At 39.1% G+C, this 25,951-nt stretch overlaps 1 protein-coding gene across 1 annotated transcript in view; it reads left to right on the top strand.

Annotated features, from left to right (window-relative positions):
- ADGRB3 (adhesion G protein-coupled receptor B3) overlaps positions 1–23,454 on the top strand; it is an 815,189-nt gene extending 791,735 nt beyond the window's left edge. The window contains exons 30-32 of the mRNA XM_032651211.1: positions 6,539–6,574; positions 16,230–16,334; positions 22,653–23,454. Of these exons, the coding sequence (XP_032507102.1) occupies positions 6,539–6,574; positions 16,230–16,334; positions 22,653–22,841 (330 nt within the window). The 3' untranslated portion in view covers positions 22,842–23,454. The remainder of the gene's footprint in view (positions 1–6,538; positions 6,575–16,229; positions 16,335–22,652) is intronic.
- The last annotated feature ends 2,497 nt before the right edge of the window (positions 23,455–25,951 follow it).

Raw genomic sequence — 25,951 nt, 5'->3', positions numbered from 1 at the left:
AGGTACTGTGAAGCAAGTGGGGAAAAAAGAAGTATCAGCGTTCTCAAGCCATTGAGCACTATGAGATATATCAATAGTTTAAACCTTGCGCTGTGGTTCTATTTACTTTTTGAAAAATTATAGATATATCAGTGTAAGAAGATAGGTCAATATTTGTCCTGACTTATTGGAACATTCGATGGCTTGTAGCTGGTAGATCTAAACAGGACACATTTCCTTACTCAAAGCCTTCCCACGTTGTGTGCAGGTCCAGGACCCACCTTCCCCCTTTTTCCCCTGTGTCTCTTGGGGTTGATACAGGTTCCTAGCTGGGTGAGAAGACTGGCCACTAGGAAACACTGTAAGAGATTGGAGGCTGGGGAAAAGAAGGAATGCAGGGTGTTTTCCTCCCTCTTTCTGCTTTGGGCAGTACCTCATGTCTCCTTAGCTGTTCTGTAGGGCCTCCAGCTTCTGCCAGGTGCCTCAGCCCCCGGGCTTAGGTCGAAGTGTCATCTCCCCATGTCCGTCCAGCCTGGTGGGCGGGGGAGGGCAGTAGCCCCTTCTCCTGCAAATCTCTGGGTTCCCTCGTGGTCCCTTTTGTGGCTTCTCAGTTCCTCCATCACTGGGATTCCTGTGAAACACTTTGCTCCAATGTAAGCACATTAAGTGCTTAGCTTAGCTTTGCCTTAGCTTTTCTTATAACTAAACAGAGTTAGATAGTAAATTACACAATTTCTTTTTTAAACAAAGTTCTGCTACTCCAGGTTTTCTGAACATTCAGATATAACTTAACAATGTATCTCAAAACATGCTCAGATAAATCTCTCTCAATGTATAAATGGGTACCATTCTAGGGTAACTTTTTATACACCAGTTTTCCTCTGGACATGAATTATAGAGCTCTCGGCATAATGGTTTTGAAAGGTAAAACGTTTTAGCTATAGTGGCACATCGCAGGTGCTTCCCTTATGGCTGTTGTGAACATCAAATTGGATAATGTATGTGAAAACCCCTTTGAACATTGTAAGGGGCACTTCAGATGTAAGGTCGTGTGATTATTATTTCATTACCATTATATCTTGAATATCGGTAAAGAAACTTGTTTGCTGTACTAGGTCAGTATTCAGGAAATTAGACAAAATGTTATGGCCATACTTCTGTCACCAACAGAAACCATTGTACGACTGACCATTGTGCAGAGCATCTTCTTCTTTTTTGAAAATATTTTTCCTCATGTAGCTGTGGTGAAAGAAATGCTTGCCCTTCTTCAGTGTTTTGTTTTTGCTCCTGGATTAGGAAATTTTGTCTTTTATGCAGGCGTACAAGCAAAATTAGCTCAAATAACTCATTTTTCAAAATTAATGATTCTCAAGTTTCATTTACACAGATATTTTGAATGGATTTGACATCAAAGCTTTCTCCTTGAGTAGGTTCATTGCTCAGTCTGTAATGGAAACTTTTAATGGCAGTCACATTGACATTTATTAGTCCATGGAATTTATTCCTCACTGTGAATCTTCTAGTATCTTGTCCAACTTAATTTGCAAAGGCACAAACAATGAAGTATTCCCTTTGAGAAATTATTCATCATTCTACAAGGCTTCGCTATGGACAGATGCCATTATACACATCCTTGCTAAGTATTCCTCTGAGTAGCCTCATACTGGTGTGCACTTTCTTACTCGGACATCATCCTAAAGAATTTTCCCCTCTCTTAGTGGTAGGCCTGCGTTCTTCTAAATGGTCTCAGTCCTCTTGGCTGTCAATAGATCTATTCAAAATGGTTTTCTTTGTGTATGTAGCCCACATGCTTATCCAAATTCTCCTGGAGTATTCCTGAGAAAAAGAACAAAACACAACCAAAATACAAGTCATTCTTTTGGATTTGTTTGGCTTTCATAGTGTAGCTCCTTCAATCTTTCATCAATAATTTTGTGAATGTCTACTATTATGCCAGGCCCTCTGATAGATGCCAGGGATATAAAAGTGGCCAAGACAGATGTGGATCCTGCCCCGGTGGTGAATAAACACTATGGAAGAGACAGATGGTGAACTGTTAACAAATGATTAATCTAAAAGAGTGTGCTGTGCTGGGAAATAACCATGGAGTGTGAGAGACAGGCTTCTTTAGATGAGGTGATCTGGGGGACCTTCTGAAGCTCCACAGGATGAACAATTAACTTAAGGAGGAACATGGCTTGTGAGATGCTGAAGGATCGGGGGTGTTTCAGACAAAAGAAATTGCAGGTGAAGAGGTCCTGGGGCAGAAAAGAGCTTGGAATATCCTCATAGGATTAGAAGACACATGTAGCATGGGGCAAGCTTCTTAAGTCCGAGTTGGAATAGGAAGAAGAGACCAGATTTTGCAGAACCTTGTAAAATGAAAGAAAAAATTGAGGACAGTTAAGCAACTGTCATGATCATTTCTCCATCCATCCATCCATCCATCACTTTGATGGTTTGGAATGGAAAGGATTAGGATCCAGTGGTAGTGGGAGAGGTAGTAGAAGTGGAGCAGAAAGCTGGAGGACCGTTAGGAGACCACTGAGGTCAACCACACAAAAGATAAGAATGCCTTTGACTGCGGAGGACAAATTAAGATGTGTTTTGGATATAGAACAGGTGGCACTGCTGGTGGATTTGATGTGCAGGATGAGAGGCAGGGAGGGCTGAAGGGTGACTCCTAAATGCCTGGCTTCACCAACTAGATATGCAGCATTTCCTGTGATGGGAAAGAAAAGGGTGTTTGCAAGTTAAAAGATGGTATTGAAAACCCTGGGAATGAATGATTTCATCCAAGAGAGAATATAAGAAAAAAGAAAACTATGGAACTCAACATTTAGAAGTCAGGGAGAAGAGAAAGAGCCAGCAAAGGAGACTTGGCAGAACTAGAGCAAATTAGAAGGAGGAAAAGAAAACAAAAGGAAAAGCTGAGAGAGATGAGGAAGGGATTAACCTTCAAAAGCTTCTGAGAGTCCATTAAGATGAAGAGAGAAAATTGACCTTGGAAACCGTCCAGATGGAGCTCATCTGAGACCTTGACAACAAGAATTTTGATGGAATGTTGAGGACAGAACAGAAGTTGGGGTGAGTTCTAAGTGGGAAATTAAGAAAAGGAAAGAGTATAAAAGAAATGTCACCTACTATGACAAAAAGGATGATTTGTATCAAGTTATTTGGGAACTAGGGGATGTACAGAGAAAGGGACTTATATCTTCCTAAAGTATGTCAACACCATCCTGGCTTATTTTAAATTTGTATGTAGCATTTCTTCAATTATCAACTTATCATAAAAGTTGTTATGACTTGATCACTTTTCTTCATTGATTCTCATCTTTTAAACATATAACCATTCTTTCTAACCACTTTCCTACCTTACAATAACATTCCAGAGAACTCAGAGGGACATTTGAATGAGCACGTAAGTCAGTCACAGTTTCCACAGACTTCAGTGCTTTGAAAGACTCTCCAGCACATTGCAAAACAGACTGAGAGATAATGAGTGTTATAATGAGGAACTGATAAACAGAAGTTAACATTCTGATCCTTCCATTCCATCACAGATTTCCCAATGCAGATATTTCTTTAGGGTAAAATAGATTTTGCGACGGGAGACCCATCATGAAAGTGAAGTCTGCCACTGTGTTGCATCATGGCTCATAAACTATCTCATGTTAGAATGATTTTAAGTTATTTTATTTGACACAAATTATTGTAAATTGCCATCAGATTTTTCTCTCAAATAAGTGCCATATCGATGCTTTTTTTCTCCTTTTTACTTGTCTCCTAATTGACAAGTAAAAGTTCATCTGCCTGACGTTGCTTTATGCTTGCAGAGTATCTCGGTCCCACTGCCGTCAGCCTGGGATTGACTGTATCCCGTAATGTTATCCTTGCTGAGTTCTAGGGGCAATCAGCAAACTACCTTGGCTATGAACCATCACCCCTTACACCATTGAGCAGTTACTGAGCAACAGCGGAGAAAACACAGGGTTTGCAGGCAGATCACCTGAGTGGGAATCCCAGCCCATGTGATAACTACCCAGGTGAAGTAGGCAAGTTATTTGAACTCCTCTGGTCCTCAGTTTTCCTCATTCATAAACAGGGATAATGCATAGTACTTTCCTAACCATCCCACAGGGCAGTTAGCATGTTCAAACGTGAAAGCACTTTATAATAGGTCTGAACACTTGGTCAGGATTGTGGGGATATGAATAATGTGCACATTTTTTCTCCCTTGGACTCTCAAAGTCCGCCACATTTTTTTCCACTGTCTAATTTTTAAGTCTTCATGGCTGTATTTTCCAGCCCACCTCTTCACCTTACCCCCAACTATCTTTCGGCTGTTTCGACTGAAATCTGCTTCACGTGTTCATTTCCTAGCCTAATCCCTCAAGGTTGCTAGTTCTGCTATATACTCTTAGGTTAGGATGTGATTTTAATAAAGTGAATAGATGAGAGAGAAACTTATTTATGGGGGTACATCTGTTTTCTTTTCTATGTTTCACATCTGCATAGGTGGCATCTGCTCTCATAGGGAGAATCTATCTCTGCCGTTCCTCTGGGTTCCTATCTTTTGTTCTTGTGCCTGAAATCGGGAGCCTTCAGCAATATGCATCCATCCACATTTCCAGTTCTTAGGCAACACAACTTTGCATTCAACGAAGAAGGTAGCACATGGCTGTTAGGACCTTTGCAATGGAGAAGCCCTCAACACGTGCAGTGGATGGACCTCTTTGCTGACTAACTGAACCTTTTTCATTAGGTTTCACTATTTAATTTTCAAATGGAACGCAAAGCATGAGACTCATGTTCTGTTAATAATTGCTTAACACTGTTTCCATGCTTGAATTTTGCTGTATTAGGAAAGAATTTTGCTTAACGTATACTTATAGAAGTGTCCTGCTGAGTCACAGTGCCAAGAAGGCAAAGCGTCCGAGAGCAGAAGGGAAACCCTGGTTGCAGTGCGCTGGAGCCTGGCTGTTACACAGCACAGTCAGACAACAGCAGTGGCAGGGAGATGGCAAAGGAGGGCTGGGTTAAACAGCTTCCCACGCACGTCTCTTCTTGCAGGATGTCACCAGGGCTGGCGTAGGGAATGCTGGCCACAGGGAGCAAAGGGAGCTCAGGCTGACTTTCCTGAATAAAGCAGCCCCCTTCTCAGCGCTCTCCACAACAGCATTGAAAGATGCGGTTCTCAGTCTTTAAGCAGCCCCACCAAAATCAAATGATTTCAGAACTTCTAAACTTTTTATTAAACAAAATCTCTCTTTGAGTATGTTGCTTTCTGTTTACTGCAACATGCTTTGGGGGGGGGGGTTGGTTACCTAGGAAGGTTCCAGGTCTATAGTGACGATTTTAACTCTCACTGGAGAAATTTATTCATATTTTACAGTAAACTGCATTAGTTCCTTTCTTTCTCTCCTGATACTCAACAGTTACAAGAATCTCTCACCTATCTTGGATATGATTCCCTCGTAGGTTATTGAAATTTATGCTATAGCTATTGGGATGGAAGAAGAGGAACAAATAAAACAGAAGAAATTTGTCCAAAGGTTTATATATTTTCCCAACTTCCTGGATATTACATATTTATTAATATTGATTAATTAATATTTATTAATTCCCCCTGTATTTCATTCCCACTTCTTCAAAAAAGAAAAAAAAAAAAAGAGAAAAAAAGCCTGTATGGAAACTTTTGATATCCAACAATTTGGTGAACTCTTTCTGTATTTATCAGCTATCTCCTTCTACAGTTAATCATTCTAAGAATCCAGTGACTGCTTAGAGCAGATGTTTAGAACACCTTCCCTGCACTAGTATTATATAATCACATTAATTTCATTTTAATCATGTTTCTTGATTTTATCAAGGCATATTTATCTGTAACTAGATTCGGGAACTGTTTAACAGAGTCAGAGGCATAGTGAGGTATTTACATCAATATCCATGTCCTGCTGAGGTGTAGACTGTTTGTTATTCATTTTACTAAATTAGAACAAATACTTCAGCTCCTAATGCCTAGCACTGAGAGGGACTTTCCTGTCATGGAGGACTACCAAATACCAAGAAATTTATGGGTGAGACCTATATAGAACTTTGGAATATAGACAAAGGGTTGGATAGAATTTGGTAGAAATGAAGATTGCAGGGGGATGGTGCAAGGTCTTGAGACAGCTAGATGATTTTCCCACACAGCTTTGAACACTTTGTGTCTATAGTTTTGCTGTAGTCGACCGAAAGTCTCCTTCAAGATTGAATGTTTTGTGTGAATTTTCACCTAAATTTTTTTCCTTATTGAAAAAATTAGAGTTAAGAGGTCAAGAGAAATATATTGTATATTTATATTCTTCAATTTTAAAGGAAGTCCAAAGTGAAAATGGAATAATGTGAGTGGAATAGTTTGAAATCATAAAAATGTTCACAGATTCTTATGTGCAGGAAATACTTATAACACAAAGAAGCAGGATTATCTTATTGAAAGCAGTAAATTTTGTTTTATTTGAATGACTGAACATAACTTTATTGGTTTTTCTTCTTTCTAAAAAATATCTAACAGAGAAGAAAATCACGATATTCAGACCTTGACTTTGAGGTAAGTGTCTAAGGATTATTTTTTTAATTTTAATTACTTGAATTCAAAGTTGGTGTATAATTACTTAAACATATTACCCTGTGCATCTGTGTAGGAGTTCTACTTTTTTTTTAATTAAATGAGAAGTCAAACATTTTTAATTAAAATCGCTACTGTATAACTAGCTGTAGAAAAAAAAATTTAAGTTCTAACTGCTTTAAATGTATGCTAAGATTGAGATTTTCCAGACAAGTAAAGAATCCATTTCATAAACACTAAGATAAGCAGACAATTTATGTTGAGAGTTGAACTTGGTCAATTTTTTTACCTCCCTCAGTTTGTTGGGAGGTAGGAATTTCGGTTTCTTGATTTTTCATATTTAAAACAATTGTGTTTGTTTTACTTCAGTGAGGACGTGAAGAGAGCCATGTGAGGGGCTTTGGCTGGGTAGCTAGGCTTCCTCAGGACTGATTTGCCTTGAGTCAGCGGTACCATAGGCTCCCTGTTGTACCTTCCAGACTCTTTTTTCCAATAGCAAGTGTTGGTTCAATGTGCTCCTGTGTTTGGTAAATGCTTTTTCACAGATATAAACAAGACGAAGATGTTCATTTTCGAATTTACATTGAATTTATATTGCTGCTGTAATACTGATGCTAGAAATTACTGAAATCATACCGTTTGAGCAGCTTGTGCTATGCACAAAATTAATGATGTTGGAGCATCACATAAAATGCACTTATGCATCTTGATAATTGGATATGATTCATAGCCTGCTGACATAATTGGATATAATACATTATCAATTTCTCCAGCATATTTGTACTGTTGTGATACTTACATAGAACTCAACACTCTTAGCTGATATTCTTAAAATTACAGAAGCCTCCCAGAACATGGAAACTCGTAATTCCATCATTTCATTTATGTAGATGAGTGCTGTAGCTCAGTAATGCACATCAGGTATCAAAAGGGAGACAATTGTTTTTATTTACTGCAATGATGAGTAAGTCCTGATTTTACCTTGAATAGAGTCTAAGGAAAATTGGTCTTTTTAAGGCATATTTCAGGAGTATTTGTACAAGATACAAAGTAATGATAATGAATCTGACCTCAGTGATTACGTGGCACATTTTAGTATGATGTGGCTCAATTGTAGTAAACTGGCACAGAACCAATATTTCATTATATTCTAAATTGTTAAGGTAAAAGTATCAAGACTATAAATTCAAACAGAAAAAAGCAAAAGTCTTCACTTTTAGATTCTTTAGTACCTTTTAAGGGACAGATATTTTAGGGTTTTATCTAGTAATTCTTCAGGTAGCCAAAAGAGAGGATCATGGTGTGTGTGTGTGTGTGTGTGTGTGTGTGTGTATTGCTGAAAACAATCAGTTGTTGTGTCAGTACAAAGGGAAGGAGGTGGGAATTAACCCACTAGGCATCAGTGATAAAATATAGTAAAAATCTAGATCTAAAATTAAACCTCAGTGCAACCAAATAAATTTATGTAGTTGCCAGCACTGAAAAGGAATCTAATCATACCGTGTCCTTTGGAGCGTTAGAAAAATTGTTATTTTTCTTTTGTATTTGTACCTTCCTCTATGGCAACTGGTAGCAGACTCCCTAAGCAGATCCTTCTTCCTGTGCTTAGGATCCCAACATACAGCCAGGATATTATCGAAACATCTGCTGCTAAAGAAAGGAAGTGGCAACACTGCAACCCTGAATATTTTCTTGTGCTCTTTAATTGCCTTAGTTATTGCCTGATTTCTATAAGTGTCAAATCTTGCCAGAAAAAGCCTTTGAGGTATTACTTCTTCTTTAAGCAACCGTTTAGTAGTGTTCCCCTTCGTCTATGTGCAACTACGTTTATGTAGCAGATGTCTCATAGACTGTGTTCAGAAAAGTTATGGCCGCATTGAGACGTTTCACACAATCTATCTGTTCTTTATGGATGGTCCTTGAAGAAGAGTTCGAGTTGTCCCCTCCCCATTTTAATTCAGGCTGGATAAATTCAGTATGTTTATGTGAATCTTTCTGATAACCCTCACCCAACCCCGGGAAGCTTTACCACACAATGGCCAACTCAGGCATTTTGTCAGTGACAGACACTTTGCCTCCTGGACTCCTGAAAGCATCTTCCCTTCACACACTCCCCAGAAACTACACATGATAATAATATTCTCTTAACTCACATATCCATAAAACCCTGTGGGTAAGTGTCATACATGGGAAGAGCCCTTTCATGGAGCTGATCTCCAAGACAATATTGAGCAAAGAAAGCAAAAGTTTGACTGGTCATAAAATGGTGGAACGTGGATTCTTACTTTCTGGAAAATACACAGAAAATACTGTAGTGATGACCCTATGTTCTGTGACCAAACCTGTTACTGGATTTGTATTCCCAACTCCAAGCAGAGACTCGGTATATCGTAAGCATCCAATAAGGCTTTGTTGAGTGAGTGATGAAAAATTGAATTTTTAATCTGGCTTGCTTTAGTAAAAAATGTCAAGCACTATATCTGAGTTGGGGCAGAGAGCAGTGTAAAACTGGACCACTATGGAGGTAACACCTCAAAGATAGCCACATGGGACTTCAAAGCTACCCACATCAAATATAACTCAAGGAGTTAGAAATGGCAGGTAGAAATTTCCAGAGGAGGAAAAGGCATAGAGATTGGCTGAGTGTGGCATGTGCAAGAAACAAGAAGCAAGTCAAAATTCACCGTAACATGGGGTCTGTGGAAGAAAAGCACAGACAGAGGGGGTAATTTAGAAACCATATAGTGAAGGGCTTTTGCAACCGTGGAAACAATTACCTGATTTGTTACTAAAAGCAGCTAAGTCTTTTCTGTTGTGCTTTGTTTTGTTCATTTTTAGTGAGGTATATTTTTAGGACTAATCTGGACTACGGAAAGAAGAATATGGCAGTAATAGGAAGGAGAGATTATAGTATGGTGAACGAGGATGTTGAAATATAAATTAGGATGTGACTAGTCGAAGATAGAAGAAATGAAGGTCCACTTCCTAGAGGTGGTAGGAAAGGAGATGGATAAAGGGACACTGCAGAGTCAAGATCAGATCCTTAACTGAGCATAGGGTCAAAAGGCAGGGGAGCAGAAGAAAGATAGCTCTATGGGTCTGAGCCTGGGTTCCTACTAGTACCGCAAACAGATCCAGGGAAGCCAAGGTGACATCTAGCTAGGATGAGTTGCATTTTAATACTTTAGGGATTAAGATGATTAATATGATGTTAAATCAAAAATATTTGGCAGGTGGTTTAAATTGTCTGTCTTGGATTGAGGACAAAGCTCAAGGAATTCTTAGGAACGCTATTACAAACCTCCATTCTGAAACTGTAATAGACATTGTTATTCTTTCCATGTTAAAAATACATGGAGAGAGGTATCTATTTTGTATCTTCTCTTGCAAAACCATGGGGATAAACCTTGTCACATTCTTCCATGGGAACCATGCAGCCTTTTAAACACGCCTTAGAATGTTCCTTTGACGTTTCTAGTGAGTCCTCCGCTCCCAGTAAACCCATGCTTCTTGCTCTGGGCAATGGTGGTGGGCAGCAGGCCCAAGACAGCACCGATCCAGGGTGATCATGAAGTATCTTTGTGGGGACTTAATTTTACTGGAAGATTTGGGAGAACATAGTCAAGTAAGATAAAATATTATTTTATACTGATTTCATATCACTGTGAACACAGCTAAGCTATGACATAGAGGATAAAATTTAAATTAATTTCTAAATATCAGTAGAAATCATACAATTTCTTAGAAGTGTCCTTTTCATAAAAGTCCCCTTCCTGCTTTGTCCCCGACCCTCAGCAGTGGGTACATTTTGTTAGGCAATCTGCACATTTTGGGAGGAAAAATTTGAGCACCGCAAACTTGGCTATATACATCTCTTGTAGCCTCCTAAATTTAAATTGTTGCAAAATTATTTATTTGTAGCCAAGTATACTCTTGAGTGACAGTGACTATATATATATATATATATATATATATATATATATATATATATGCACACACACCTTATTCGGTCTTTCCAGAACTTTTGTCTGGTTTCTTTTAAGCCCTGAGTACATATTTATTCAACTAGAAACATGTTTGAAACGTAAATAGACACTGTAATGTCAGACATTTCAAATGGCTACAGGTTCTGTCTTATGGATGCATTGGGACTCTGGCCAAAGAAAAGTACATAAATCATCCCCTTCCCACAATGTGGCTTTGATTTGATAGTCAACCTTAATTCCTGCAGTGTCTCTTGCTTCCTTGACATGGGTTTTCCCATCACTGCAGACTAGTATTCAACAGCCCACTCTGGATTGAAGCCTGTAAAGCAGTGAGATGAGTAGATAAACCTAGTTTTATATGAGTAAATATAGACATTGGCAGTATAGCTATATAAACGCCTAACACTGAAAAGGTAATTCGGGCCAAGTGGTTTCTAATTCCTAACAGCACATGATTTCCCAGCCCCATAATCTAAAGTTTATAGTCGGGAGATTCTCCAATTTTTTCTAGCAATTTCTTTCCATTTCTAAAAGTTTATATATAGTAAAGCCTATCTTATCTGTAATTCAGGCTTAAAGAGATTCCAACTCTATGATTCAAGACTCTGAATTTGGAAGAGAAAACCTTCAGTTTGTTTCAAACCACCTGCAGGCCCTTTATAAGACACTTATATGGGAAATAAGGGAGCACAAGAGGACCAGAACAGAGAGGGAGGTTTTTTGTCTGGGGCCAATAAAATGAGTCTTCCCTCCAGTGGGGAGACCTCTTGAATAGAACGAGAGGGGGCAAGATTGATGATGGCCTTCCAAGGCCTAGGTATCTATGACATCTCATTCATTTAATTTATTCCACACTCATCTGTGGAGCACCTTCAGAATGTCAAACACCGTGCTAGGTGTCAGGGATGCAAAGTCACGGCCCACGAGGTGTTCAGAGACAAAATAAGGAGACCAGCTTTCAAACCAGAATTGCAGTACTTTGGGGACCATTGCAGGGTGATCAATATCCACAGAGCTTTTGGGCTTTCTACAGAAGGCCCCTCACCCACCCTGGACTGTTTCGTCTCCTCTTCCATCAGAAAAAATGAGATGACATAATCACAGACTTGAATGGTCTGATAAAGGATGCTCCCTGGATCTGCGGGATCCATCTAAGACAGCAAGCAGCATGCAGAGAGAATTCACTTGGATTCAGAATGGATTCCAACCTCCCACCACCTGTGTGAGCTGGGAGCTTGGGCCTCTCAAGCTAAGTCTCCTAATCAGTCAAGTGAGATAGGGACCACCACCTCCCAGGGTTATTGTGAGGATTGGGAAAGATAATAATGGCTACTCTGGCTCTTACCTGTGTGCTCCAGTGATGTGATCTATAGCCCTTTTTAAGTCTTCAAAACAATCTTACGAGGTTATTCTGACTACTGAAACTGTGGCTAAAGGGAGGTTGGGTTTTGGGCCTCTTACCACACAGCATGAAAGCCATGGAAGTAAGATCGTAATCCAAATTTGTCCAGACCTAGAGCTGTTCGATTTGATATGTCCCAAGTATTTAATCAAGGAGATTGTCTGGGATGTAATAGGAGCTCAAGACATGAAGTTTATTCACATCCTAATTTTTCTCAAATATCTGAAATTTCATGAAAGTGTTTTACAGTGTATCACTTTTTCTCTAATTTCAACAATTAAAAGGCTGCCAAGACTGCCTCCCTTGAACTACAAAGATATAAAATAAAAGATAAGAGTCCTATGGGAAAAGCTATTCGGGAGACACTACTTTTGTGCAGTTAGGTGGCCGGTCTTCTTGGGATAGCGCTTCAATACAGCTTTGAAAAAGGCTGAATGATAATAATCTGAGTGCAAGGGAGCATTGCCAAGCATTTATCTTTACTGCAAAAGATGCCTGTAATACTTGAAAGGCGTTATAACTGAAGGAACCTGAATTTTATAGGTATTGCCAATTAGAATATATTTGATTGCTTAAATAGAAAATCCACATGAGTTACAGTTTTGTCACAGAAGTCAATTTCTTTGAGACACAGGATGTTTAGGTCACAAAAGAAAGAAAAAGGTAAACAGATAAACACTAAGGTCTGTAAAAATCCAAAAACAGCCATCAAAATGAAGCAGTAAGATTTATAAGCATGAAAACTTCTAATTAGGTAAGCAAGATCATCAAAGGCATGACTGCTTCAAATAAATAATTATTTAGGCAAGTAAATAAAGAAAGGGAAACCCTTATTACTTGTGACAACTAAAACTGCAGCTTAAGTTTTAATCCCAGAACATTACTGGGATAGAAACCATCCAATATTCACTGTGATGCTGGCTTTCTTGTCAATGGAACCTTCCCCACTAAGAAAAGCAGAAAGATGGACTTGAGTTTATGAACAAGAAGGAATCATGCATGGAAGGTCAAACTGGGCCCATGACAGATACGTGAGCTCTCCCTTGGCAACCCTAATGTGACACTCCTCTCAGAAGCAGCAGGCCATCATTGCTATGGTGATTTCTGGCTGTGCTAAGATGGCAGTTTCAAATTAGAATGATTATTTGGCATGAGGATGTTTCTAGATAGGAAGGGCCCTGAATTTTAGCATCTAAATTTTTCATTTGTCTTTATATTCATTTCAGGGTCCTTGAGCTTTATGGTTCAGAGTAGCTTTCATGAACTTACGGAGAACATTGCAAACTGCTCTTTGGTTATATCATAGTGGTATCCACCATATATATTTCTGAGAATGTCTTAACAATCCATCTCCTCAAAATAAAATCCACTTGGTTCAGAATCAGGCACTGCCCATTCAGTCAGGATATGATTTAAAAACTCCTATCAGTTAATGTATCCTCATTTCCATGGGATATATTTGACACTTTATTTGCTTCATTAAACATGCTTTTACCCATCAGAGATATTTGGTTACAAGAGACAGAGAGTGACTTTGACTGACAGACAAAAGAGAACTTTGTTGGAAGGATATGGAAAAATTCACCTCTTGGCAGGGGATGGTAAAGACCTTGATGGACAGTTCCCCAGTGCAAAGTCGGGACCCTCTGATGAAATAAAAGATAAGTGGAAGATGACACAGCAAACCCACCACAGGGCCACCTTAGAGCAGGTGTGCTGTGCCAGTAGTATCAACCATCTTAGAAGAAAATAAGTCCATCTCTTTGGAAAGGAATGATCTCCTTGAGGAAAGGGGATTTGGGCATAAGATTAAAAGCTGTACTAGGAATTCTCTGCATTTTATAAAATGGAAGAAAGAGAACAAACACGATGCAGGAATAACTGATTTGAGAATCTGAAACTTAAAAATGAATGTGTGAATATTGGGGAACTGACCTCACTTGCATTTCTCTTAGCAAATTTCCCTGTCACTTACTGCTATAACTGCACTGCTTGTTTTCCTTACCACAGTCTAATTTAACTTTCATCTGAGTTATTATGTGATTAACACCTAGGTCCTCCATTACACCTCAAACTATAAAAGGGCAGGGACTCTGCCAGATTTTGCACACCATTGTTACTCCCCCGTTTAGCTCAATATGAGATGTCATGAATATGTATTAACTGACAGAATGAAATATCGTTAGAGAAATGTCAGTACTATGACATCACTCCGACTGCACCCTAGCACAAAGTAACTGTGTGGCTAGACTCGTTATCATGAAAATCACTATTTGTAAGTTAGAGCCAGAGTCAATATTCTGATGACTATAGTTTTGTTTTGGGTTTTTTTAAAAGCATTCCTCCCCCCTCCCCGCCCCAAGTTCCCTGAAAGTCATCAGACCCGCCCATCCCCACCCCACCATCAGAGTCTGGCTCCTGCAAAGAAAAAAAAAAGAAAAAAAAAAAAGCATTCCTTGTAACACACATCCGTATTTTAGTCAGTGTCTTAGGACCTGGTGCTGCTGGAAATATTTGCCTCCCTAAGGATAGAATGTACTGCATTGTTTGCCAGCTACTTGGTCCTTAATATCCCTCCATCGCGTTGCTTATGCAAATTCCCCTCTCATCAGTCCCCATCAGCTATCACTAGTCAAGTTACGTTTGTCTGGTGTTTCTCTGTAAACCCTGAAAATCTGTTTCTTGTACTCTCCCGAAAATTGCAGGGAAGTTCATCACTCTGTAGCCGGGTGCTGTGTTTCATGCTCCTGTCACCAGTGATGGTGCCATGTTCCCATCTTCCCCACCTGATTCATCAACAGCGAACTCCTAGAGCTCAGAAGAGCCAAGGTGGAAATAATCCAGTAGAACAAGACTTAAAATGGCAGAATGCTCTCTTATGAAAGTAGGCTAGTGAAAATGGAAGAGTTAGCTAAACAAAGTATTGCCTAAACACAGATTCATTAAATATAGGAAATTAAAGTTGACCTAAGAGAGAAGAAGCCTTTTAAGATATGTTAAAAATTCCATTTGCATTTTTCTTTTGCCATTTTTGTTCTCAAGGAGATAAAGTGTTCTACGCAAATGTCTTTTGAGAAGAAAATTGGGCATTATAGATCTTCCTCCAAAGATATATTTCTTTTTTCAAAACAAATCCTTACTTTTGAAAATATTTGATAATTAAAACAATAGACCAAGTGTTCAAATCCTAGCTTAGGCATGAATATAGTATACCCATGCAATCCACGAGAGCAAATGGTGAATTATGAATCGCATGCTTAAAAAAACTATAAAATCTTACACAAACGTGAAGGCATAATCTTGGAGAACCACCAAAACTTTGAAATTTTTAACTTTTAAAAATCACAGTAGAGGAAGGTATTTTCTCCTTTACACTTGTAAATACAGGGGATTTATTATCTAACTCTTCTTTGTTAGTGCTCTTTTAAATGCTCTGTAACAGAAAAAGATTCAGCTCATATTATACCTACCCCAAGGTCATTTTTTATTTCTGACTCTATCTGTTGAGTTATGATGAAGTTGGAAGAAGTATATCACCAGGGATGAAGAATATCAATATATTTGTATCTGTGGTTGTAGAAGCTCATCAACCACACAATTCATGCCCTGAATTCTAAGTGTTAAGATTCTGTACCATTTTGTAAACAAATATGTGAAACCTATGGGTCAGATTTTCCTTCTGCGAAGCTCAATCACTATTCACAGGGAAAGTGTAAGATTTCAGATCTCACATTATATTTCAGACACTTTAGTGCTTTGAGTCAGCCTTAAATGGCAGGGCCTGGGAGTTTGCTTCCCCTTTAGTACAGCCAGCTAAGATTTTAGTGTTTATAGAAATAAAACATAAAAATATAATATCTCCCATGACAAACACTGAGAGACTGTGGTGCTTTATAAGTCAACATTTTTAAACTTTTTTTTTATATTGTAACAATTTTTGTAAAACAGCTTTAACTTTGAATGATGAAAATCTTACAGAGGAATGACTGCTATATTTTTAATGCACCCACAGGAGAGAACTATTTTTTGGTAATCTTGTAAGTGGAAGAAACAGCCAATTCTTCATGTTCCAGAAGTGTTGACCATAAGACAAGGATTTGGTGCAAACCATTTGCATTTTTGGCATCTTCTGGGACCTTCTAGCTCCTGGAAAACTTGATTTCCCTTATTAGCATAGCAAAATACTAAATCTCTTCTTCTAACGCATAAATCAGATTAGAAACGAGAGCCATCTTACTCTCTTTTGCAGAAGGTCATGCATACAAGGAAGAGGCATATGGAACTGTTTCAGGAACTCAATCAGAAATTTCAAACTTTGGACAGATTTCGGGATATACCAAATACAAGCAGTCTGGTGAGTATGCTTTACTTCATCGGTGCCTGATGCCACGATAAAGATGCATCATGTCAGCTGTCCCCCCTGCTTTCGGGAAGCTCCCAGATGTCTTGGGAACACAAGAGTGGCAAACTGAAAAATAAGTAATAATCCCCCAAAGGTGCTTTGAAATGTACTAAGAGGCCAATTAGGAATGACAGAGTCTTTAAGTGTTTTATTCATATTTCAAATGTCCTCAATTATAAGGTCTAATTGCAATTAGTTATATATCAAAAATGTGCTGGATTCACTTGGACATTTTATCATCAGAGTTAAAAGTCAGCTAATTCAAATTTCCAAGTACTTGACTAAATATTTTCATTAGAATGCCTGGCATTTTAAGGTCATTAAATGTAATATATATAACCTATATAATATAGATAGATAATATATATTATAAATGTATAATATATAAATAACACATATATCTGTCTCTCTCTCTATATATATATGGAGAGAGAGATAGAGTTGCTACCTAAAACTAGAGTGGTGGGTTTTGTCTACCAGAGTGGGGAAAAGAGTTTCAGGATACACATCAGCGCTGGGGGCTTTGATTGTTGATTGCAGCAATTCTCTTCACTCATTCCCACTACTATAATGCTAGCATAGGATGTAATCAAATAAAATGATGTTTTGCAGCTACTATGTGCATGGCACAATCAAAGCTCCAGAGAAGGCTGTATCATTATTCCTGAGAGCACTGGAGCAGGCATCCAGAAATCAGTATGATGCTTCGACAAGATATTTCAGTTTTATGATGGTGCAAAAGAAATACGCATGCAGTAGAAGTCGTACTTTGAATTTTGATCTTTTCCCAGGCTAGTGAGATGTGGTCCAGTACTCTCTCGTGATGCTGGGCAGGGGCAGAGATCCACAGATCCCACTCAGCCCCGAGATCACGAGGGTGAACAACTGATACACTGACAACCGTTCTGTACCCAGACAACCATTCTGTTTTTCACTTTTAGTGCAGTATTCCATAAATTACGTGAGATATTCAACACTTTATTATAAAGCAGGCTTTGTGTTAGATGATTTTGTCCAACCATAGGCGGATGTAAGTGCCTGAGCACCTTTAAGGTGGGCTGGGCTAAGCTATGATGGTCAGTAGGTTAGGTGTATTGAATGCATTTCGACTTATGATATTTTCAACGTATGATGGGTTTAGTGAGACATAACCCCGTCGTAAGTTGAGGAAGATCTGTAGAAGAAAGCTCAAGCAAGAGCTATCTGCTTGAGTTTTCTAGCAGATAGTTAGCTTCTGCTAAGAACTCGAGAGCTCAAGAACGATCTTGAGCAAATTACAAAGCTCAATTTCTGAACCTCAATTTTCTCCTTCTAATTTGGGCATAGAAAATCTGTCATTAATAATACGCTTCCTTCGATCCTTGCACTTTCCAAAGCGGGTGGGACCCTGAGATGCTACAAGCTGAGACTCAGCTCTGAGGGCTGGAGCTGGGACAGCCGTCTGACTCCACGCTTCTCCTCTCCAAGCGTGGCACTCCTTCTTTGCCTCACACTTTTGCAGGCCCTGGCTGGACCTACTCCTCCCAACCTCTGGCGTTCTGAAATACATGTCACTCTAAGGTATTTTGGGTCACTTTCTAACGCTAGTGATTCTTTCATATGTGTATGAGTCTTAATCCTGGCTTCCTGGTTAATATCATTAGCTTATCAACAGCAAGAATTTATGTGTCTTTGTGTTTTTCTTGTATTCTTCTCAGTACTGAGTATGATGCTGGCCATGCATGGTAAGTGACCAGTAAACGGCCGCTCTTGATTTCTTGCATGTCTAATAGTTTAATCTGCATTTGTTAAATGAAGGTTATCAGAAGTATATACACTTTAACTCTTCATTGGTCTCTAAAGAGCTTGTGTATATCAGTCTATTTTCCTCCATACAGCAGGAATCATGTGTTATGTGGAATCATCAACACAGCACTAGGCGTAGAGAAAACACTTACACATAGTCAGTGGTTCTTTCTCCGTCTACCGCCCCTGCCCCAAATATTAACCTGTCAATTTTTAGTTAGCAGGAAAATGAAAATTGCACCCTTGAGATTAGACCTAAACTTATTAGCTGCTCATTTTGAAATGCTGAAAGCTAACATCGAAATAAACTGAAGAAACTTTGTTTTGTTTTTTTTTAAGAGAAGGTTATGTTTACCAATCCAAAAGCCTTATGCAACAGATACAGCTGGCTGACTGCTATAATATGACTATAATTTCCCCTTGTATGGTCTGGGTATTAAATCATTAATGGCACAAATATCTGTATCTCAGTTTCCTGACAACCAAAATAGTCTACTAAGTACAGCACAACTCTGCAGCAGCCTGCCTTTTCTAGAAAGGATTTATAAATATTTATCATTTGGGAGGTTAGGAGTGGGGAGGATAGTTGTCATTGCTGCTTCACTATTGTCCTAAATACATGAGAACAGAGAAAAAAATCCTTATTCAGTTCTGATTAATAAGGAACGTGTGAGTGAGTTCACTATCCTTAATTCAGTCATATAATTCATAGTGGCACATTGCTAATGGAACAGTGCATAATTGGGTGGAGAAAGACATGTTCGAAACACAAACCTCAATAAAGTCTGTTTCATCTTTTTTTCCGGCTCCTAACTCACAGCACCTGCCTGGCACCTGCAATTGATGGTAATTATGTAGAATGTGGGGAATCAAAGGGAAACCAAAAGACCATTAAGTCCGTCTCCCTGCTCCAGCCCGGACAGCACCTGAACCCCTACAAGGGGTAGGCATTGTTAACAGCCCTTCCCTGTGAGGGTCTCCATTAGGATCCCACCCGCACAAGCAGCAGCTCCAAATTCTCCCTCTTTTAGAATGTAAAATAAACACATTCTCTTTCCCTTTGTCTCCGCGATCCGTAGACTGGAGGGAAAGAAGGAAGAGAGGGAGGGAAGAAAAGGTGAAGGGAAGGAGGGAAAGAGGAAAGGATGGAGGCAGGAGGGACTTACAAGTCTGCCCGACCCTCAACCCCGGCTGGGAACTGAGGGAAACACGCAGGCAGCCCAGGCCATGTTTCCGGTGGCTCTGAATTCTCATATTCCATTAATCTTCTCTATTTATACAGCCTAAGACCATATTCGCATTTTTGGAAGCCTCACGCATGTTGGCTTATACTGAGTTTATAATTTATTAGACCTTTATCACACATGCTTCAGTTTACGTACATCGCCTCCGCTCTATACTTGAGCTCAAAAAGCAAACCAACCAACGTAAAACAGTTACATCAAATCAGGAACTTGTACCAACTCTGATTGAATTTTATATCAGGATTTAGGCCTCCACTGAAAGCTCTCCTGGCCTGGGTGGCTCTCCCTGTGGAATTCAGTGATCCCCACGGGCTGTTCCAAGGTTGATCATTCTTTGGACCGTTGAACAGTTTACACTTTCCACGCGAGAATCCATCCACCCCAAGCACAGAGGAAGATGGGTGGCCCATGGGCACCACCTCCTGACTTCCAGCCCCCTCACTCCCTGGGGGTCCTGTTCCCACCCTGATTGCTGGGGTGGCAGTTCTTCTCCACTCAAGGGTGTCCACACACTTGGCAACAGTGGTGAGAACCACAGCTCAGCAGGGAGTACTATGGGATGCCAGAGGAGATGAACCACATTAACTAATTTATTACCCACTAATAGAAGCTCTCGGAAATTCGATCAGTCCCGTACTGGCAATAATACTCTTTGAAATTAGAATCTAAACATCCTGACAGTGTTTAAAATGGGCCTTTTTAGTTCCTGTATCCATGGTGCTTGATCTTTAAAATATAAAAGGAAAATCACACTTGTTCCAAACATAATGAAACCTTTATTTTTAAAGCCAGTGAATTAACACTTTACATATCTTGAATCCCTTTAGGATTGAACTAATTCAACTTTCTGTCAAACCTAGGATTCCCAGAAAGCTCCTTGAGACAGCCCTCCTCCAAGATGGATAAATCAACCCCATGGCTTTCCATTGATGACTGATGGCTCAGGTTCCTGTAGTGCCCTCTAAGTTCCAACCATTCTTCATTGCCTACAAAATAAATTCCAAATTGGGAAGTAGCCTGGCAGGCGAAGCCCCTTATGATCTGGCTTTCAGTTCACACTTGCCTGTTTTTTTCTGATATTCTTTTTCACTCCAGCTAAAATGAATTGGCACTGTTCTGAGATGTCCTATCTCCACGCTCTCTGGATTTGTACTTCTTGGTACACATGCCTTTACAGCCACTCGACCTCCAACCACACATACGCCTTCATGACAAAGCCCATTCTTCTATGCCAGCCTTAATGTCACTTTTCTCAGAAAGTTCTCTGAGCTCCACAAAGGGAAGCTGTACTTCCACCCTCCAAACTCCCTCAGCACTTTTTCCGGATCGTAGATGTGGATATAACTGTATATGTTATACCTTCATTTAACTATAGACACCTTTATGATATGTATGATTACTATCTAGTGAGCATTTATTAAAATCAGGCCTCATACTAAGCCCCTCTGTGTTTTTTATCTTTGCAGCCCCACAAAGTAGGTAATGAGCTGCACCTTTGGCCAACTCCTTTGGCCCAAAAGACAAAGCATATCTCTCTTTTGCAAATAGTAAAGTTGAGATTCAGAGAAATTGTTCAAGGTCACATTCATATGGAATGGAGTAACTGGAATTTGGTCCTGTGTGCATTGGGCTTTAAATCTATGCTCCCTGGTGGACCATGTGCTTTTCACCAAGTGATTTATCACCTTACTCTCCCTAGCACCTAATACAATGCCAGCACAGAGCAGCTGGTAAATAAACATGGGTTGAAGGGAAGCAAGGAAGGAGACAGGGAAAGAAAAAAGGGCGAGAGAAGGGGAGAGTTATAAGACTATATAGTTCATGAGAATTATATTAGACGAAATCAGAATTTAGTATTAGACTAAATCAGAATTAATCCACTGTACATATCTCCAAAGTTAACTTTTTATTAAATCTTTACCTATTAGCTATTTTTTTTCTTGTGTGTCCTCATGATTAAGGCTAATAAGTGCTGAAAACATCTAATGTATTGGGAATTTTAATAACGTAATTTCTAGTTATAAGTATTTCTGTAAGTTGCCTCTTTGGCCTATCCCAACCAGAGAATGATTTTTAATATACTGAATGGAATCCAAATAATTATTCAAGTACCTGTTTTATGTTCCCCCTGCTAATTGATTATAGTCAGTTGAAGGCCAGAATTTGTGGGGGGATGAGTGGAGGGATGAGTGGGGGGGAAGGGAGAGGGAGTAAAGGATGCATTTAACAACCATAGTTGTTTTAGCTTACGTTTTATCTAAGGAGATTTCAGTCATGATTTCCTTCTTGTTCTTTGATGTTATTCAGATTAGTGTATCCTATTCAAAGCCCTTCATTTTACAGAAATCTTTAAATCATACTTCTTTAAAATAGAGAAATTTTACTGCTAACTTTCAGCAAATACCAGACAATAAAAACCACAAATGATGTCTGCTCATGCAGTCATCGAGCACCTATAACATGGAAGGTCTCGGTGGTGTCATAATTAGGCAGATTTTAAATCTTAGGTAATTAGAGGGTGTGGACTGTGAAACTTAAGAAGAAATGACTTGTAGACATTTTTTTTTAAATGCTTATATTGCTGGATATGTTTCCCCAAAACGGTGTGCTCTTTGAAAGGATTTGTGCTAGTGTGCTACCCAAGTATATAGAAAATTGTGGGGAATATACATCAGATAAAAAAATAGATTACACATAGCAGCATTTTTGTATTCTAAAAAGGATAATTTCTTGCAGAGAAACTAAACAAAGACAGTGATCTAAAATTTCATTTTATGAAATATGGCTAGTTTTGGTTTACAGTTTTTAATGTTGCATAACATGCCCTATGACATATCCTCAATTTTTTTTTATCCCTCCAAAGATTCTGACAACATACTTAAATTTTCTACATTTAATCTTAGCAGGAACTTAACGCTCCTTCCTACCTGAACATATAGCCATCCTGACACTTCACAAGATGTGCCAAAACAAAACATCATCTACCTTGCCTTCTATAATACTATTCACTTCCTTTGATTGCTGGAAAATTTTAGGGTAACTCAAAAAAGGTGTTCATCAATTTGTTCAATGAAAGAAAACTGAAATCAAAACCATTTCCTGCAGCTGGCCACAATTTCAAATCATCTCTGAATCACATAAACTGGATTAAGCTTAGGAACAGGCTCTCTTCCTGGAAATTTCAACAAGCAGCAATCCTAACCATCAAATAAATGACTCTCTTCCCCTCTCTTCTCGACAGGAAAACCCAGCACCAAACAAGAATCCATGGGACACTTTCAAAAACCCCAGTGAATACCAACATTACACCACAATCAATGTCTTAGATACAGAGGCAAAGGATACCTTGGAACTGAGGCCAGCAGAGTGGGAGAAATGTCTGAATTTGCCTCTGGATGTGCAAGAGGGGGACTTTCAAACAGAAGTTTAACAAAATCAAAATGGACTGAGGTGGAGACAAAACGTATTGCACTGACACTTAAGACTTGGGAAGCCTGACATTTCTATCCGGACAGTGTGACTCTCTCATGTCAGCACCTCCACATGCCAAATGTCAGTGGTGTTTGCTTTGGTAACTTCTCCCTAGTCAGGCGAGTGGAGAGAAGCCCAGGTGTACAGTCCTGACCACCCTGTGTTGTAAGTACCCGTGGAATGGATTTGTAGGGTAAACTTTATAGATAAACCTCAAGCAACGATTCATGTTGTAACCGCTTCATATGGTTTAGTTTTCAAAAAACTTCACCATGAAGCACAATGTATATATTTATGCAGTTTTTAAAGTTTATAACAGTCTGTTTGGCCATTACTACACTTTTTACTTTATAATATAAAAGCAAAGTTTTTGTCATTAAATGAATGTTTGTTGAGCTACATTCTTCATTGCTTTAAATGCAATAAAGTAATAATCTCACTTTTATATGAATAATATATTTCACATCTTTATTATTGCAGTTTTCTCTAGAAAGCTCTGAGTAGCTTTCTCTGCTGCAGCTGTGTATAAAATATTTAAAATGTTGTATGGTGTAAATAAACTTTTGTCTACATATCAGTTTTTTAGTGTATTTTATTTTGGATTTGTTGAACGGAAATTTACATATTTATAAAGTTTTGTTTCACTACAGATACTGAAAATGTATTCATGGTTTTAATAGCATACCGTTATTACTCCTTTGAGGTTCACGATTTCTCCAATGTAATAGTAGGTCTGTATAGTGCTTCTGTATTTTCTACTCACACACCCTTTGGAGCAATGTACCATGTAAATGGGGCTTGTCAGAAATCTGCTGCCATCATACTCTTACATAAATATTACGTTTTTTCTCTCTCATGGCAAAAAAAGATAACTGCTAGTAGGAAACAGTAAGTTACAATACAAAAAATAATACAGGGACAATGTTTATTATAAGTAATGGAGTTCACTGCATGTTTCACAGAAGAAACTACTTGTACTACCGTTCTTCATGGCATATGGGGAAAATGAACTTATTTGGGATTTTTAAAAAAATTGTATCTGTACGTTCTCTAGCAGAAGGAAAGGGGAGTGAATGTATTGGCAGATGACTTATCTGTGATTTGAAGAGTCTGACATGAGCCTACTGCAGAAGGCTCCCTGGTGTCCTGTCTGGTGTTAGAGCTACACAGTGATGTTCCCCCACCCCCAGGGTGGCACCAGAGGAACCCGGGGGCCAGGGGGGCAGGTTGGGGAGAGGATTTCGGCAATTTCCTCATCCTTTCGGGGATGATGAGATTGTGCTTTTCAGTCTGAGGGAAGTAAAGGGAGTGGGGAGGAGATTGGGGGCTTCGAAATTTCTAAGATGTTTATTTAGTTTGCTGGTTAAGCCTGGGCTGCACGGCCTCCTGTGGTCTGGCCGAGACTCAGATGGGCTGCTTCTGCCAGTGACCGAGGGGACCCCGGCCCACAGGCCACGAGGCAGACACCAAGGTGCTTCAACCTCAAGGGCGCCTTAAAACCCAACTCCTGTCAGATACCCTACCTGTGCTCCATGTAAAGACGTGAGAAGTATATTTTTAATCAGATTTTAAAAATAAAAGTGACATCATTATGCAAAAAAGAGTACAACATAACGAAGGACTGGTTTTTCAATAAAAATAAACTTGATGCTAATTATAATGTAATTGTAATATTTAATGGCTATTTTTATCAGATGACTTTCCGGTGGCAGGAATAATATTTAGTAAATTTCTCTCACTTTCTCTCTCTCTCTATTATATATAAACACACACATATATGAATGTGTGTATATGTATACATATACATATACACACATATACATATGCACATATATGTATATAAAATCCATAACGCTCACCTCCATCTCAGTACCCTGTAGAGGGAATGAAAATCATATATACAGTTCCCCATTTCAAACTGTAAAATCTTGATGAAAAAGAAAATTAAAAAACACAATAGGGCTTCCCTGGTGGCGCAGTGGTGGAGAGTCGGCCTGCCGATGCAGGGGACATGGATTCGTGCCCCGATCCGCGAGGATCCCGTGTGCCGCGGAGCGGCTGGACCCGTGGGCCATGGCCGCTGAGCCTGCGTGTCCGGATCCTGTGCTCCACGGCGGGAGAGGCCACGGCAGTGAGAGGCCCGCGCAAAAAAAAAAAAAAAAAAAAAACACAATAAGCATATGTTTGAAAACAAATTCTATATGTTTAAAGAGATAAATTCAATATATTACAGTAATATTTCTTCTAAAACCATAATGTTCATGGCTATAAAACAAAAACATACTTTTTGTCATTTTTCTCTAGTTCCAATAACTCTAAATATTAGATTAATATATGAAAGCTAACCAAAACTTGCATACTTAAAAATGTTAGCGTAAATTTACTCTAAGAAGGATGCCGAGTTGTAGTGGTGCTGTTTGTTTTTTAATCTGTAAGAAAAAAAATGCAGGTCAGTAAGTATCAAGGAATCATTTTAAGGCAGCCCTCTTCTAGTACACACCTTTGAAGTTTCCACTGCACTTACACACGTACTCTGCCAAAGTGGGTGCAGCTGTCACCCAGATAGTGCTGGGCACATCCCTCTGAGCCAACTCAGGACCTGCCAAGGTCCTTGTGCCCTTGGACTGGAAGGTCTCCCATTCCGCATGACTGGATTTTCCTTATGCTTCAGGATAACATCATATTTCTTCTTCACGAAGTTATCCATGATTTTCCAAGCTAGAAAATAATTTCTCCTGTGAACTCTTACAGCCCTGCTTCTGTACCTCTCCTAGGATTTTAAAAATCTTCTATCTTGTTACGTATACACATTTCTGATATCCTCTGATGGACTATAAGTGCCTGGAGGACGGGATTCACATCTGATCCATTTTTGTATCTGTAAGGGACCTACTACAATAATGTGCACACAATAAGTATTTGTTGAATTATCTGTGGAATTTATTTTAGAATTGCCTACAGTCATATATATCATCACACATCCAAAAGAGTTTACTGAACAATTATTATGTGTTTACTTCTATAAGACCTCTGTTTTAGGTAGTTCACAATATACTGAAGATATGGGAT

The sequence above is a fragment of the Phocoena sinus genome, chromosome 12, assembly GCF_008692025.1.
Source record: "Phocoena sinus isolate mPhoSin1 chromosome 12, mPhoSin1.pri, whole genome shotgun sequence".
NCBI lineage: Eukaryota > Metazoa > Chordata > Mammalia > Artiodactyla > Phocoenidae > Phocoena > Phocoena sinus.
This window is presented reverse-complemented; position numbering and strand designations above follow the sequence as displayed.